The 17,992-nt window shown below is 37.9% G+C and overlaps 1 protein-coding gene across 4 annotated transcripts; it reads right to left on the bottom strand.

Annotated features, from left to right (window-relative positions):
- Positions 1–125: 125 nt before the first annotated feature.
- On the bottom strand, positions 126–9,843 carry simc1 (SUMO interacting motifs containing 1). 4 transcript variants are annotated; one of them, XM_026192257.1, is made up of 11 exons: positions 9,030–9,093; positions 6,094–6,146; positions 4,866–5,591; positions 4,525–4,772; positions 4,331–4,400; positions 3,941–4,101; positions 3,384–3,473; positions 2,868–2,999; positions 1,966–2,122; positions 1,131–1,215; positions 126–640 (listed from the first exon to the last, which is right to left on the bottom strand). In XM_026192257.1, the coding sequence occupies exons 2-11, from the start codon at positions 6,118–6,120 to the stop codon at positions 429–431; spliced, it is 1,908 nt and encodes a 635-aa protein (XP_026048042.1). In that variant the 5' UTR covers positions 6,121–6,146; positions 9,030–9,093; the 3' UTR covers positions 126–428. The 4 variants fall into 4 exon arrangements, with proteins under 4 accessions (XP_026048042.1, XP_026048050.1, XP_026048022.1 ...); XM_026192265.1 differs by lacking the exon at positions 9,030–9,093 and adding an exon at positions 8,827–9,013; XM_026192237.1 differs by having other exon boundaries at positions 4,866–6,146; positions 9,030–9,843.
- Positions 9,844–17,992: the final 8,149 nt, after the last annotated feature.

A 17,992-nucleotide genomic window follows, 5' to 3' on the forward strand; every position in this document is an offset into this window, starting at 1 on the left:
TACTGTGGCTTATCTAGAAATCATGCTCAATCAAGCACAATGATTATCACGTATTGTGTACTCTATCGGCATAATGATGTAATGCTTGCATCTGTGTGGAAGTAAATTACACACAATGACAAAACTTTTCATAGAAAAAGGCAATATAATTTATTGAGAAAAGTGAGTTCTTCAATTCGTTTGACTTAATTAGGCCAAACAAAGAGGGCCACATTTTTATACAAAAAAATAAAATAAAAATAAAGGTCACCAACATGTAGCCACACATCTGAAAGCACATTGACTTGCTCTCCTGATATGTAGACTGTAGTATTGATATTTTAACCTTATATATATATATATATATATATATATATATATATATATAGTTTATTAGTTTACCTACAAAATAAGCACCAATATGAAACGTGAAACACAGACTCTTTTATTTAACACTGACAGACATCTAGGAGATGATCCTGTAGATAAGTTAAGGACTCTTCCACATGGAGAGGTAAAGCTTGGTCGAGGTCAGCCTGAGATCTGGACAGAAAGGCTTCAACGGCTTCCTGAACGGCAGGTCGTGATACCCTGTCATCAGGCTTATAGACTGACATGCCAACTCTGCCTCTGGGCTCTGTTAATGAGTTGCAGAGATAGCCTGTGGATAACAGATAACGTAAATTAGGAGGACACACAAACAAACATTGTAGAGTTAGACAGTTGATTGACTTATTGTTACAGTGGAGGATGTGGTACACTGGGTACAAAAAAGTGACTGTAACCTATGTTTTAGAGGCATTCACCAGGAAATGCAATGACAGTGATTTAAAAAAAACATCACAGGGCAATAATGCCACAAACAACAGTGCAAACAAGACTCCTGTCAGCAGGAAATGTGCAAGCTCATCCAATAGGCACATATTGCAATTTTTAATCTATTTATTTACCTGCCTCTATAATTTGCTAAATACTGAAAAAGCTGATAACGCTGTGTACAACAAACATTTATTGTATCAATGCAAAATTGCCCTCATTGTCGCCATCAACAATCATCTTGTCTTCAATATTATATACTTCATAGGAGACCATTTATCTACCACAGCTGCAGATACTGCGAAGCAATTTCCAGCTGTTTACCAAAATCTCACCTTTCATTGCTTTGTTATAGCTGAGCAGCAACATCCAGAGGAGATGCACCAACTCCTCCCACTTGAGCCACTTTTCAGTGCCATCCTAGAGATTACAGACATTAATCAGTGGCATTGAATCATCGTTTATGGTCACTTGTTTTGTTTTGTTTTATTTCTCTCAAAAAAATTAAATAGAACAAGAAACAAGAATCACAAATTTGTGACTTGAAAACATCAACAAGAAGCTGTCTGCATCTCTAAAGTGAAGATCACGATGATATAAATCATTCCCATAGTATACTCAATTACAGGCTCACAATTATGTTTATTTTGAGGCTTTATTAATATACAGATGTTAACAGTAGCTGATGCTTTTTTCATTGTCCAATAATAGAATTTGGAAAAAACATGCAAATGAGGACACAGCACACTTTATTTGGTTGTATTAAATGCAGTATACTGGTACACAAAAAGTAGGCCTGAATTAAAGACTTGGTCATGTTAGCCACATTAGCCATGCACTGTTCTGTGGGAACACTACTATTGAGATAATGATGGCAGACTGTGAGGCAACTAGATTTAGCTGGCTAAATGTTGTTTAATCCTAAGCCAAAGCTGCCACTATAAATAAGAAACACAAGTCTAGTGTTTCAGGCAGTGTATCAACAGTTTCCTTTCAAGAGAAGACAACATAACGTTGCAAACTTTGGGAAAATCTACACAAGGTAAATAGCACACACTAAAGAACAGTGGAAACCCCTCCCCCAAAAACATATTCTGGGAACTAAAGTACTGTAAAGAAGTTGGCCAATGACATAAAAATGAAGATAACAATCAGGAATGTAATATTCACCATAGGGTCTGGTGCTACAGTGCAGTGTTTTAGAAAGTGAAGCAGCAGACTGAGCGACATGGGCAGTGAGATTTTCACTGGGCATGCATAGTCCAGCAGATGTTCCAACAGCTTACATCTCAGCAGCTTACTCTGTAGGCTCTCCAACAACAACATCCTGGGAGTCAAAAACAGATCAGTCAAAGGCAGCTTGAAAAACTGGTGGGAAAAAAGGGTCAACCTTGCTATTAGAATAAATATATGTTTGCTTATATAATTTACTTAATTGATGTACTTACAAGATTTAAATATATTTCCATTAAAGCAATGCAATGAAAACACAATTATTTATTTTTCCATACAAACAGCCCTTTATTTAGTTTAAGTGAGGAGTTTCTATAATACAGACAGGTAAATTTTGTTTGTGATGATATTACCACTCATTACCACAAACAAGCAATATTTGGGCTGCAAAGGCAAGTACCCAGCAACATAGGCAAAGTAATAGGATAGGACAACAGGAAGCACTGTTGAGCCTACAGTGGAAAAACGCCAAAAAAAAAAAAAGCCTGGAGACTTTTCAAATAAGGATTATAATGTTTTTTAAAAAGTGCCCTACAGGGAGGATAACTACAGAAATACTTAAAAAAAGAAAAATTGATTTCTGGCTTCTTGTATTTACACTTTCCACTTCACATTTTAGTAAGCTCCTTTTCTGTTTTGCTAAGAGTTCAAATGATTCAAGGTAAAAATGTAAAAATGTTCGCGTAAAAATTAAAAATAAAGTACTCATCATTCCATAAATTCTGATAGAAAATGGAATGAAAAACATTTACAGACTACTGAGCAAAAATAACGTGATTTAGTCTAGTAGATTTTTTCCCTACACCATTAAATATTCTGAACACACGTCTCCTCCTCACCTGTGAGCTCGTAGGGGCACGTTACTGATGAGCATATGGAAGAGCTCTTGGGACAGCTTGGCAGAGGTTAGAGCAGGAGAACAATCCACCTCCAGAGCCAGAGAAAGCATCCTTTGCAAGCAAGACACCATTCTGTAGGAGACAGAGACATACACTTTAAAAAGCAGACAGAAATTGGAATTGTTAAAACCTTTCATAGTTTTAGCTCTGTATGCCAACACAGCAGATTTTAAATCAAACAGTCGAGATGCATTTTCAGTCCTGACTTTAAGGGGTTGAAAAAATAAATAAAATACATAAACTGTAGTCCTGGAAAATTACAGCTGAGAATATAAACTTCAAATGCATATATAATGTTTTGTTACAAATTTTTTGTGGTGGTGTAAAAAGCCAAAATCACACCACTAAATCACTGTCTAAACATTTCTATAGCTAACTGTGACATACATGCAAATCAGTTGTTTATTCTGCTCAAACTACCACTTCTTTATTTAAGAACAATTTATTCTAATTCACCTCATATATTCTCTTTCTTGGGTCGTTTCTCTACCCTTTCCATGCTCTGTTGATTTCATAATGGCAGAAAACAGCCATTTGATGACCTCCCTGTAAAAAAAAAAAAAAAAAAAAATTAAAAAAAAGATATCAAAAATGACTTTAAATATGATACTTATAAAGAAAATGGCAAAATAATTAAAACAATCTGGTTTGTCACTGGGTGTATGTGATAATTATTTGTTGTCAATTGTATGAGTATTATACTTGATGAAAGATGTCATCATTAAAACTGTGAATGACCATTTGTGTCAACTAAACCTGAGTATTTTTGTTTGTTTTTGTATAAATGACGGTAGGTTAAAAATGAAAAAAACACCTCTCTTCTTAACAAAACATTTGCTTCCATACTGTTAAAACAAACCCAGCAGAATATCTTCACAGTAGAAAGTTTTACCCAGGCCTCCATCATAAACTCGCCAAGTAAGGGTATCCAACCTCAATGATATACAATCAAACTCAAGTGCTTATGTCCAAAGTTACCCATGTTTATAATACAGGTTGGCTATCATGCTCACCTAACCCGGGGAAACTGCTGATCACACGACAATGTTGCCTTTGCTATCGAATGGTGCAAGGAGGATGTAGAGCATTTGGCCCGAAAGTCGTCCTCCAAAGTCTGCACAATGTACTCCAGGAACATGCGCACCACATCACACCGATGCCTTTGTGTGTGCTCCTAAGGAGGCAAAAGGTTAGCAAGTAGGGAAATGATATTGGGCTGCAAATGTCTGCATTTTAGAGCAGATTGAAAACAAAAACAGCCTGACAAACAAGGTGAAACAAGCAAGCAAACTCAAAATGTTTGACTAGTAATGGGACTGCAAATGTTTTTCACCATTGCAACTAAATTATTTTCAATATGCTCTTGTTCATAGAGTTTTTGGATAAACTTCGTAAATCAGTACCTCATCGGTCATGACTGAGGTCAGTAACTCCCAATCCCACGGAACTGTGTTTTTATCAACCATGTGGTGCCTGCAATCACACAACATTCTTAGTCTAAGACATTCAAAGACCAAAAAGCAAGTGACAATTTGTAAGATATAGACTATGCAATTTAAACATACTCATCAAACTCATATTGCTACAGTCTCTTTACCTTTGTGACCTCATCAGGAGCTTAAAAGCCTGCACGCAGAGGTGATGAGGAGACTGTAGGTCGAGCAGAATGCCGTGGAGTAGGTGTGAGGTGATATCTCTGGGGGGATAGTAACCAGGCTGTAGTAGGTCAGACAAAAGCTGCAAAGTACCTTCTGGATAGTTCTCGTCAATTGTACTGTAAACCAGACTCAGACTCTGGCGACATAGCACCTCGGGAGTTACAAAATCTTCATCATCCTCTTCAAACTATGGAAAGAAAATGCACTTGCTTCAGCATTTGATCAGTTAATGAGGGTACCAGGAAATACAAATATAGATATCTGGGCAGCAGTCTCTCACCATTGCTTTTTGAGATGTTCCAGCTAGTAATTTCCTGAGTGTAGATGGGCACACAAAATGTCTGTCCTCTCTACTGACCGCCCTGCAGTCCATGGTCTCTTCATTCATGTCTTCTCCATCACTTTCATCTTCCCATGGGAAAGACCCTGGACTGTAAAGTCCAAGATCTCCCTTGTACGTCTCAGTCTCCAACTGCCATTCAGGCGTATCTTCAGCTGATTCGGATCTAGGAGATGACTCAGCAGGGCTCTTTCGACTATGAGATATAGGACTTGTATTGGAGGGAGGGTCAGGCTCAAAAGGCTCAGAAGAGTTTGATGCAGTAGTAGGAGAGAAGGGGGATGAGTTACCAGAGCTGCAGGGTTGTCTAGATTTTTCTGGTTCGTCTAATTTTGGCTGATTCAGGTCAGAACAGGGGGATTCCATTTGAGCTTCGTCCTGTGATGACGATGCCAAATCTATGGATGTAATAGGTAGAGCTGAACTAACTCCATCGCTCGGACCATCGTGTATGTCCTGTGATGAAGATGCCAAATCTATGGATGTAATGGGTAGAGCTGAACTAACTCCATCGCTCGGACCATCGTGTATGCTATGCTCTTTTGAACTTGCAACAGAGTTTTCTCCCACTGAGCGAGGAGAATCTGCAGGGCTATGTAGGTGCTGTGGTTCATCATCTTGTACCTGTGTGTTTGTACATTCCTCACTGTTGTTTTCTTGTCCATCCTTAGGAGGAGACACATCAAACAAAGGCCCAACGTTAGAAACGTTTGGAGTCGTAGTTGTACTTAAATTACTATTGCAACAAGGTGCTTCACCATGACTGTTCAGAGACATTTGAGTACAATCTTTGGTCACATAGACAGAACACTTTGAGGTTTTCAGTTCTGCAACATGTGTTTCTAGAAAAGGCAATCGTTTCAACTTTACAGCTGGTGTGTTAGGACAGGGGGCTGCTTTATTGTCTTTTTTTGGATGTTGTGTTTCAGGTATTTGAGGATTTAGACGTCTCTGCTTTGGTTTTGGGTCACCACAGTCCTGCTGTGGAGCACAAACAACGGAGTCCGTCAAAGGCGTTTTTTGGTTATTAAAATCTTGACTTTGTGAGATGTGATTTAAATTTGTATTTGTGTTTTTTGATTGACAGTCATCTGGTGGTAAATTCTCTGTCTCCTGCTCTGTTTCATTTTCAGTCAAGTCTACTAATGCTGTGCCAGTGCCATTTTGCCTTCTCCGTAGCTCTGGAAGAGTCCATCTTGGATCTGTGAGGTCAATATAATTCTAAAAAAAAAAAAGGAAAAGATAATTATTAAAAAATTAATATTAAATCAAATATAACCTTTGATTGTTTTTTTTTTTCATTTCTGAAAGAAATAGGGGGAAGAAGGAAAATCATCCTTACCTTACTTCTAAAAGATTATTTAGCTTTTGTAACTATGTACCACTTTATCTTATTATAACAGGTCTTATTAATATTGAATTATTCCTGAAGAAAACTACAGAAATTACAAGAAAACTTGCTCAGAGAATTTAGGATACACTGAAGGTGGTCATACCAAATAGTGTCTGTAATTATTCAGACTTTATTTTACCTGACTTACCTTTAAGCTTTCTCACCAGTCCCTCAACATAAGCTTAAAAAATACTCTCTCCATTTAATTACATATTCATCTTCTGTGAGCTTCAGTTACAGTTATAATAGTAATATTTCAAATGCATAATATCTAACCACCTCCACAAATGTCAGCCAATGGTTTTGGTAGCGGTTTCAATCAACTCCATCAAAGGCAAGAAAAGTTTAACTGGTGACTTCCAGTCACCAGCAGTTTATTTAGCTGTTGTGAAGTCTCTGAATGTCACTGACAATCTATGGTCTCTGGTTATCAACTTGCTGCTTGTCAGTTTGTGTGTGGTTGCACCTCCCCTAATCAGTTATCAGGATCTGCCCAAGTACTGACTAACCAAACTGATTACCATCTGCAACTAAATCTTCAGTTTTCTTTCTTCTTGCTATGTCAAATGCTTTAGAAAAATTGATCAACAATCCAATGCAACACTCCTTGACTAGAGATGCGATCATATAATTTACTGACTCTTATGATGCTGTCAAGGTACTACACTATATTGCCAAAAGTATTCACTTGTCTGCCCTCACACATATGAACCTGAGTGGTGGTCCTTTCTTAATCCATAGAGTTTATTATGATGTTGGTTAACCGCTTGCAGCTATAACAGCTTCAACTCTTCCGGGAAAAATTTTCCAGGAAGTTTTATAAGTGTGTTTATAGCCATTTTTGATTATTCTCCACAACTACATTTGTGAGGTCAGACACTGAAGTTGGACAAGAAGGCCTGGCTCAAACTCTCCACTCTTATTTCCCCCAAAGGTGTTCTATCAGGTTGAGGTCAGGACTCTGTGCAGTCAAGTTCTTCCACACCAAACTAACTCATCCATGTCTTTATGGTCCTTGCTTTGTGCACTGGTGCACAGTCATGTTGGAACAGGAAGGGGCCATCCCCAAACCTTTCCCACAAAATTAGGAATATGAAATTGTTCAAAATTATTTGGTATGCTGAAGAATTAAGAATACTTTGCACTGGAACTAAGAGACCGAGCCAAAGTCCTGAAGAATGATCCCACATGATAATCCCCCCTCCCCCAACCTTTACACTTGGCAAAATACAGTCAGACAAGTACATAACACGTCTCCACGGCTGTACAGTCCAGTGGTGGCATGCTTTACAACACTGCATCCAGTGCTTTGCATTGAGCTTGGTGATTTTTTTAAGGCTTGGACAAAGCTGCTCAGCCATGGAAACCTATTCCATGAAGCTCCCTTTGCACTGTTCTTGAGCTAATTGTCTAAACTGACTGCAGAAAGTTGGTGATCTCTGCCCACTACGCACCTCAGCATCCGCTGACCGCTCTGCAATTTTATGTGGTCTACCACTTCCTGGCTGAGTTGTTGTCATTCCCAATCATTTCCACTTTGTTATAATACCGCTAACAGTTGACTGTGGAATATTTAGTAACAAGGAAATTTCACAAATGGACATGTTGCACAGGTGGCATCCTATCACAGCACCACGTTGGAATTCAGATAGCTCCTGAGAGAGACCTATTCTTTCACCAGTGTTTGTACAAAAAGTCTGCATGCCATGCTTGATTTTATACACCTGTGGCCATGGAAGTGACTGAAACACCCGAATTCAATTATTTGGATCCGTAAGTGAATTCTTTTGCCAATGTTGTGTATCTCCCGGTCAAAACCCACCGGAAATAGTAGTGCAACTGAAAAGCTATGGAGTTTTCTTTTGCAATTTTTATAGATAAAAGAACTAATGCTTTATTTACGTTTGCTTTAATGGCTGATATACACAATGTCTGTATTGCTGGTTAATTGGTTAAACTTAAAACCCAAATAATTATACTTTATGGAAGGACAGCATGTACAGTTCAAGAAGAAGGTACAGAGTTGTTGTAATTGGTCTCACAGTTCTTTTGGAGGTGGCTCTCCCTTTAATATCTGGATGTATAAGACTATGTATAAGACCAAGCCACAGAATAGCGAGCAATTTGAGTCAAAAAGACACTCCTATCAGGTTATCTTATCCTTCCCCATGGGCAGTTTCTCATTTGACTAGCAAATGCTCGCCTGGTATAACATAACAAAGAGCTCCTTTACATAAAATATACAACAAAGATTTTGGTAGACACATTTTACTACGCAATTTAATCCGCATTAATGTTAACTATCATTCCCAGTTTCATGCACTATGAAAAAATTAAAACTATTTAGCAGCGCATTTACAGTACAGTAGTACAGTAGCAATACATTTATAAACAATAAAGACATACAGCACATACTAATGACACCATTTAAACATAAATGCTTGTTTGAGCAACAAAATTATTTTACAATAACAAAGTTATAAACAAAGCGCCAAATAACTTATTTACCTTTAAGCTAGGTTATAGCGTCTTTCACCAGTAATGTCGCTACATTTGACTTGTGCTGCTACTTGACCGCAGAGCGTTAATAAGCAGGCCGTATCTTTTAACTTTTGTTTGTTTTTTCTCTATCCAGGTGACGAGCAACAGTCTGAGAATACCTACTGAAATGTACCCTAGTTTCTACAGCAACCGAGTTTCAGTCCGCTTACCGGTGGGAGGGCGAGCTTCACGGCATCGACTTCAACCCGCACAGCGGAGAGAGGCATCGGGTCAGGCTTGGCAGTGAATGTACAGTAGGACCCGACGATCTCCACGTCGGAGTCGTCTGAGCTGAGACTGATCACATCATCCATTTCTCTTCAGTCATTCAAATTCAGCAGCCAATGCACAAAAGCATCACCTAAAGCAGACCCGTGACGGCCAGGGCAGTCCTAAACAGCCATGAGCTTCCGCCGTAGATGTCTAATTCCAATCATGTTTTGTAGAAAACGCAAAATAATGCTTCCAATGAGGCGTGCAACCTTCGGCATTTCCTTGTTCAGATCGTAGATTACATGCGTCGTGTTCGGCAGGTGGGTTAAAACGTGGGTGTATCGCTACAATTCCTGGGTTGCTGTGAATTAACTACATAGAAGCTAGACGCCAAATTTGAAATCCAAACGCTTAAAATGTATTGATAATTGCAATGCAACATATGAAGTTTATGAACGCTTCCTGTTTTTTCTCCCCATAGCTTTTCTTCTATGACTGTGGCGGGTCACAACAAGCGCCATACTTGAAATGATCTCCACCTGCTGTACTGGAGTGCAACCTGCCAGCGCAGATTCTGCCTGTCCTCAAAGAAAATTAAGGACAGACAGAGATACTAAAGACAGACGAACACATCCAAAATACACCTTAATTCCTAAAGTGTGACTGGTTACAGCCAAAGGCAACGGAAACGAGAGGCCACACGTGTCTTTGGAGTATCCACCTCACACGATCTTTTTCTAATTTATATTTAAATTACACTTTAAATGTGTTTTCCTCCTCGCCTCATAATGACTATCGATGCTAAATTTTAAACTAATGATCTATTTAGAATATATAAATAGCTTGTCTTACATCAATAAATAAATGATTAATTCTTAATTAGTGGTTCAGAGTGCACATTGAGTATATTTTCTAGGATGTACTACATTTATTTTGAGTGAAAAGCATCAATTATCACACAATGCAATATCCCGTGTTATCTAAAACATGTAAACATAACATAAATACTTATTTAAATATATTTTACTGAAAGAACTTTCCAGAGCCATAGCACCCTTCTTCCTATAAGGTGACAGGGCAAACCACTGCACCGCCATGTCAACCTATTTTATTATTACGTGTCTGACCTCTGTATGACCTCTTTTTCTCATGTGCACCATATACAGTCCCTATCAAAAGTTTAAGAATACTTAAAAAATGGCAAAATATCATATTTTGCATGGTTGGATCTTAACAGGGTAACCTTGATGACAACCAAGTGGGATGACAAGCAGATCCCACTTGAAATGTTTTCTATGTGACACAGTGGAGGGGGCGCCATAATGGTCTGGGGTGCTTTTTCCTTCAGTGGAACAATGGAGCTTCAGGAGGTGCAGGGGCGTCAAACGGACGCTGGCTATGTGCACATGTTGCAGAAAGCATCCCTCATGACTGAAGGCCCTCGTCTGTGTGGTAACGACTGGGTTTTTCAACAGCATAATGCTACAGTACACACTGTCCACAGGACAAGGAGCTTCTTTCGGGAGGATAACATCACTCTTTTGGGCCATCCTGCGTGTTCGCCTGATCTAAATCCAATTGAGAACCTTTGGGGATGGATGGGAAGGGAAGTTTTTACAAAAATGGACAACAGTTGCAGACAGTAGATGCCTTTTATGTGGCCATCTTCACCACTTGGAGAAATGTTCCCACTCTCATCGTGGAAACGCTTGCATCAACCATGCCGCGATGAATTTTTGAAGTAATCAACAATAACAGTAGAGCTACTCATTACTGAGTTTATCTTTGGAACTTTGTTTTCTGTTTTGGTAGGATTTACTGGGCTTTTTTTTGGAAGTGCGGTCCTAAACCTTTGATCAGCTGTAGAAAAAGCCTGTTTCAGTTCAATAAATTGCATGCTCTAAAATGCTTTGTCTCATTTCTATTTCCTCTTGTTGCATGTTGAAGCTCTACTTGGAACCTTGTTAAGATCCAACCATGCAAAATAGGATTTTTTTGCCATTTTTCAAGTGGTCTTAAAGTTTTGATGGGGACTGTATGATCAGTCCTATGCTGTTTTAGTAATCGAAGAGTCCCCCATGACCTCTGAAATACCATCAGATGCCTGTCTCTATGGAAACCTGGGCAAATGTGGTGGGATCACAGACAGTTCTCATGACTGAATCAAGCTCCCCCTTCGACTCTGTCACCACTGGTCCATAGAAAAAAATAAAAACACACAGAGAAATAGCATGTACAGTTTCACACTTTCAATTCTCCTCAACAATCAACATTTTCCATGATTTGACTGGTGAATCGAAATTCCATCTGAACAGATAGGGGTCAGATTTGTCCTGGAACAGCCTTAATGTATTTGTAGCACCTGAACAAAAGCAGAAAACATTTAAATTAGTGTAATGTTGTGTATTTTGGGGTCACTTCAGAAAAAATAAACTTCAGGCTAAAAGAATGACATGCAGAGTATTTATGCTGCTCTGCTCGTATTACAAAAATTGAAGTATAAATAACATATACTGTACTTGATTTATATTTATTTATACAATTACAATACAATTAAACTAAAATTAGGTTTAATGCAATTAATGTATAATAAATATGTTAAATAAGCAGCTTTAAGTAAACAACTTGAGCCTTTCCTGACAACTCTGAGATATTTTTACACTTTTTACAATTTGTATTTATTCATTTATGTAGTTATTAAAAAAAATCACAATAAAAGATAGAGACATCAAACCTTTTAAAACCATCAATGCACTGAGCATCTTTGATAGTGTGCAATCTCATACATCACCACTGGAGTGCACTCACACAGTGGGAAAGAGCCACCATAGGATGTTTGCAGCAATCAAAGGTGTTTTCTTGAGTTACAAAAAAAGAAAAAAAGAATCACCAGACGTGAAATGTGAACTGAACTGATCAGAGTAAGATCTGACCCAAAAAAAAAAAAAAAAAAAAGGATGACAAAGGATGAACTGAAGCTCCGCCATCACGTGATGTCACATGCTGCTGTTTCTGATGTCACTTCAAAAAAAAAAAAAAAAAAAAAAAAAAAAAAAGATCTGACCCATCAATGATGCATTGAGGCCTCTGCACAATAATATTTTACAGTTTACGTTCCTGATATAGTTTTAGGGTCCTTCCTTTTGTTGAGCAGAATATCCAATACTACTGGGTTTACTTACCTGTACTTCTGAGCACACTGCTTAGAAAATGGGCACACTAAATGGTCATGTTGTTCCTGTTTGTAATATTACGTTACGATGCAAAATCTATGTGATTTAACACGTAAACACATTTAAGTATGCACTGTTTTCGTCAAAGCCATATGCTGTGAATGCACATGCATTTTCAAGAAAAATTAGAAAATATCACTATCTAAGCTGTGCTTGTTTTTCTCTGAAAATCTTTTTTTTATTTTTATTTTTTATTATCCTAGTCTCATGTAATTCGATGAAAAGGGATATTAACCTCAGAGGGCTTCAACTATCTCTTTATACGGTCTGTGCATCCCACTCTGAGAGAAGTATCAGGCAGGATGAGTCATAGCAGTCAGACATATACAACCCCCTGACATCTATTCAGTAATGGGAGGACATTATTAGGGTGATTAATGCGTGCATAGCAAAGTATATGTATGTACGTGTCTACAGCAGTTTCTTCTGTGCCTTGGAAATCGTCCTTATCTTTTGTTAGATTAGAGACTATCCTAAAAATGTCTCGCAAATACAATATATTATATAATAATGTCCAACACACAGGATTAATTAATTCCAGACTGCTTTGTTCACTTTATTACTTCTGAGAGGACAAATATTTCCCAAAGCTCATTCAGCTAGAAAAGGTGGTCCAAGTTCAGTTAGACAATGAGCAAGAGCTACAAAGACATCTGAAATCCCAAATGAACCTCCAAACATTCTGATGCCCGTACATGGACACAAATTAAGCAGGCAACACTTTATCAGCATCAGAACACACAGTTTCTGTTTTAGAAAGGTGAACAACAGCATGCCTCTGCTCATTATTAGTTACTTACACTGGGAATCATTATTTGAGGCCCACTGTGGTTTTAATGTTTATAGAGATCTGAGCAATGGACTTAAACTATAAAAGACACCAGTTCCTGTGTTTTCCAAGTCGCAAAATCAAACTTGTACTTGTACAGATTGAGGTGGCGAGTGAGTGCAGTGGTTGTGAATTTGAACCCACTTGTTTGCCTGTTATCCCTGTTCTTGTGTGGGTTTTCTGTGGGTGCTAAATTGGCCAAAGGTGTGAAGAATTACCTGGCTCTCTGTGTCAGTGTTTCTGTGGTCCACTGGACTGTCCTGCCTCTTACCCAGTTTCCTGGGATAGTCTGCAGCCAATCCTATAAGCCTGAATTTTGTAAAAAGTTAAGACATTAATAATACAGATTCTTTTCTTTGAACAAACCTGATGGAAAAAATATCATTGCTTGGGTTTGCGATAGGTTTTATTTTAAACTAACTTTAGTACAATATAACATAGGCAATATTTATGTTAACATTTTATTATTTTTTTTATATTGTCAGTTCCATTTCCAAATAAAACAAATAAAAGAGAAAAAATAACAATGAGCTACTTGTTTTATTATCTTATGACAGAGCTGTGGCAGCTGCTGCATTAAATGTCTCCTTTTCATTTATCCGAGCAAAATTTCTCAAATCAAATTGCCAAAATGAGGAAATAGGACCAGGAACTCCTATTGCATTTTATAGTAGAGCATTCTCAAGAGAGAAATCTCAGGATGTTGCTCGAAGATTTCATGCATCTGCTACTGATTTACTTTGCTTTCTCTCTGTGAGTCAACACAAAAGGATAGACTCAGTCTGAGTATGGTCAAGTCCATTCACTGCTGAATACTGAGTATAATGACACCTGGCAACATCCTCAGGCAGTCAAGGTTTCCGTCTTTATCAGGGGCATCAAAAAACATTCGTTCCATCTAATCTGACCATAATGTCCCTCACATTATATTAATAATACAGAAACCAGTAACATTGTTATTGTTTTCTTTTGCCTTGGGCTGTATTAATAAATATTTTCAAAAGATGTAGAGGCTCACAAGTCAGTTCTCCGAGGACACTGAGTACTTAGTATCATGAACATCACAAGAATTTCTGTCAGAAATTCTAGCTTAGCTTTTCAAGGTAAATGACAAATTTAATCAGTGAGTGAACTGAGTTCACAAGCATGTATATTTAGTTTCGTAAAAGAATGTAGCACTATGTGCTAAATAATTGGCGTGTGAAGGTTTTTTGTGACAGTACAGAAATATCACTGGTCAGCTACATGCCAGAGTAGGCTGAACATTAGTCAGTGAAGAATACTGAGAAATACCTTCAAACTTCAAACAGTTTAGATATAAACTGAGGCAATCAGAGGGCCTGATCAGGTACAGTTGTCACAAAATTAGTGACAGCTGTTTTATCCCATCCTGTCCCAGCCTGTGAGTGTCATGGTCCTGGGTCGTGCGACCCAGTGTTTTGTGTTTTAGCCTATTTTGATGTTTATTCTTTGTTTAGGGTCACTAAGGCAGTCCAGCCATTTGTACATACTACCCGTGTATTAAGTCTCCCTTGCCCTTCGTGTGGTTATGTCATCTCCCCTGTACTACGTCTCCCCAGTTCATGTGTCTTGTCTAATCTCCATATTTCCTGTTTTACTTTGAAAGTCTGTATTCACGGTCAGTGTATTCAGTTTCACTCCTTCTGTCCTGTCATTAAGTTCATGTGTGTCAGCTGTGTTCCCATGTGTGGCCACTTCCCCTGATCATCCCTCATGTGTATTTAGTCTCTGTGTTTCATACAGTCTGTCTCGCGTCGTCTGTGTTATCTCCCCTACCCCTTGTCATAGTATCCCAGCCATGGTTTGTATTTTGCAGTCTAAATCTCATTAGAGTCATAGTTTCCCAGTCTATGTTCAGGTTTTCCCTCAGTTACTTTGTTGTTCTTTTCCATGAGTTTTTCAGCCATAATAAAAGGCTCGTTTTGGTTGGAATCCACTCCTGCATCCTCGTTTGTGTTCGCACCTGGGTCCACCACACACCTTTCCGCATGGTCTGCCTCCGCAGACCTTGACAGTGAGTCGAGGCTCTTTGTGACACTGGCAGAATTAGCTGCTGTAAGACTGAGGTCATATCTGCTGTCTTGATACATTTGACAGAGAATGAATAACAGTTAAACAAATATTTGATGCTCCACAAAACACTGTTTTGAGTGTTCAATCAGTGTCATTAATACTGTGAAAGGATTTGCATAACTCTTCAAAAATCTATAATTAAAAATCTGATATTCCAGATCCTGCCCAATCGTGCCACAGAGCACCACAGTGTTTTAAACAAGGGAAAGATGTCCCCCCCCCCCCCAAAAAAAAATGATTCAGTGACAGTTTAGTCATAATTCACACAAAGGTCATTGGGTTTTTCAAAAATAACAGATGAGTTGGAAGCAATAAATAAATAAATAATAAAAGAAAACTAAATAAAATAAAGAAAAAACCCACCATACTATAAAGATAATGTTTGATTGACTAAAGAAAAAAACATAGATATCATCTGCGCTTTTACTTACATACTGTAGTACCAGTACATGCCCCATGTTCAAAATTCAGCCAAGGTAAAACTATGTTATTATTATCATTGAAATAAAGAGACGTTTGAAAAGCAAAAGTATTCCAACGAAAAAGACCCTCTGTAAGTGATGTAATTGATTTTTAACACAGATGCTGTAAGTACCCATTCTCACATATACAATTTTACTATTGGTTTCAAACTAGCAGTTGACCAAAGGCTGACTAGTTCAAGCTTTGTAACTCTTAGCTGATGGTTGTTGAAGAAGATTAGAAATCATTTGGGACTTTTTTGTGTTAGATCTTTGTGTATTATACCCATCAGAATATATTAACATCTGCCAGGTCACCGGCAACCTGTTTAGATTTAGGCTTGCTTTAGCTACATGCTTAAAAAAGTCCTATACATTCTGCTCACAATTTTTCTGTTAAAAGTGTCAGATATACAAAAACATGATAAAAAAGATCTGGACATTACCAACCCAAACCCTGGACTTGCTGTGCATTAGGACTTTAAAGGGAATTTTTAGAGTATCTACTGACAACTACCTAAAAACACAGACCCACACACCCAGTTTATTTTGGAGGATCAAAAACCAAAAATATTGGAAAGCACCGCTTTAATCTCAGTAATACATTGCATTTTATAGACTTAGTAGTTGAAAAATTAAACTCTGAAGAGTAAACACACAGTAGCTGACACACACTATTATGAAACCAAATATCATAAGCAAGGGATGGAACTGGAAAAAAAAACATGAACTCCATTAGTTACCCATGTCCCAACTATGACCTTTTACATGCAACCTCATTTGTGTTTAATTATTTTAATATAATAATAATTAATAATATAATAATAATTTTAATCATTTGGAGCTATTCCTCAGGCTTGTTTGTGAGGGTCACAGTGATCACTGGATGCTGACATGCACTCCTGTAGGGCTGTACTACTGAAAAGTGGTGGTTGTAAGCACTGTGCTGGCCACATTTTCATTTTCACAGAGCAGCATGGAGAAGGACTGAGCTGAACACCCAGCATATGGTTGAGACAGATAGTACTGTCTCGTGGAAATGTTCAGCCACAATAAGAGGGAAACAGAACTGCAGGTAGAGGAGAATAGATGATTGAAGTGAAATAACAGTTTACTGAATCAACAGGTGTCAGCTGCCACATCAAGGACATGAAAGTGTGAGCAAGAGATCGAGGTCTGACAAAGCTGGAAGGTGACAGGCAACACAAGCATGCTGCCTGAAATCAGCATCCACCTTAGGGTGTTGCTTCTCGCTCTTAAGTCCTGTAGGGCATGGCTGCCACATACCCTGCTTCGCACTGCCATCAGATTTCGGAGGGTGACTTTTTTTTTTGCCATGCCTGTGTAGCAGCACAGTATCCCTAACAAGGTTCATTTGACTGGCAGAGTGTGCCAGATCTAGAGACAGTGGAGCCTGATGGACCAGAGCCCAATGACTCACTCTGCAATCTGTGACCCCAGGGGCTGATGAGTGTCACAACAGGATCCTTTACCAGGCAGATATATGCTGTAGCAATGAAGAACTGGGTGCTGTTTCAGAATTCAATGGTCATTTGATGTAGGATCTTTTGTAAATACAGCAACAATTTAAAGCACTGTTATGAGATTTCTCACTCCGCTACTATACAGCATGGATCTCATGGATGGAAACACCTGTGTTCTATAAATTTGTCATGCAAAAAAGTTCCTTGAGTCGAATTTAGCCACATCCAAGTTAAAATCAATAGTTTAAAGAAAATTAAAAGAAAATACCAGCAAAGCTCCTCAACAAATTTTGCATATGGGTTGTCATCAGTCTGGAATCTTTTAGATTATTTATACAGAAAATGATTTTAATTTACATGAAAGATAATATACTTTTTAAAAAATCTACACAAAAGGTATAAGAAATGTAATATTATTCTGTAACATTTTAAATTCCAATGCAAATTTAAGACATTTATTTGACCACTCATCATAAAAACTTATGTTATGAAACATATATATAAATATTTTAGAAGTCTGTCAAAATTTGTTTAAAAAAAAGCAAAAACATCATTTTGATTCAAGAGTTGATGGATTAACCATTACAGAAAAATAATAAAATGATTTTGGTTGATTTGGGCATAAACCTTACATTGAGTGGTGGTCTAATAAATTTGTTAAGAACTGTATATGTGTGTTGTATTTGAGAGAGAAGCATGTCTGCCCAAAATGCTTGCACTTAATAAAGAGAGATATTTTCTGTATCACTAAAAAAAACAACACAATACACCGTGCAAGCTGAAAGAAAAACAGGCAAGGAGCCAAAAGTCAAATCCATA

This window comes from Astatotilapia calliptera, chromosome 2 (assembly GCF_900246225.1).
Source record: "Astatotilapia calliptera chromosome 2, fAstCal1.2, whole genome shotgun sequence".
NCBI classification, from domain to species: Eukaryota; Metazoa; Chordata; class Actinopteri; order Cichliformes; family Cichlidae; genus Astatotilapia; species Astatotilapia calliptera.

Excerpts from the sequence above, each read along its gene's own strand:
- simc1 (XM_026192237.1), bottom strand. The coding sequence starts at position 9,173 with ATGGATGATGTGATCAGTCTCAGCTCAGACGACTCCGACGTGGAGATC. Across the intron at positions 6,147-9,029 it reads TGAAGCTCGCCCTCCCACCG|AATTATATTGACCTCACAGA; the intron begins GTAAGCGGACTG and ends TTTTTTTTTTAG. Across the intron at positions 4,102-4,330 it reads CCTCAGTCATGACCGATGAG|GAGCACACACAAAGGCATCG; the intron begins GTACTGATTTAC and ends TTGCCTCCTTAG.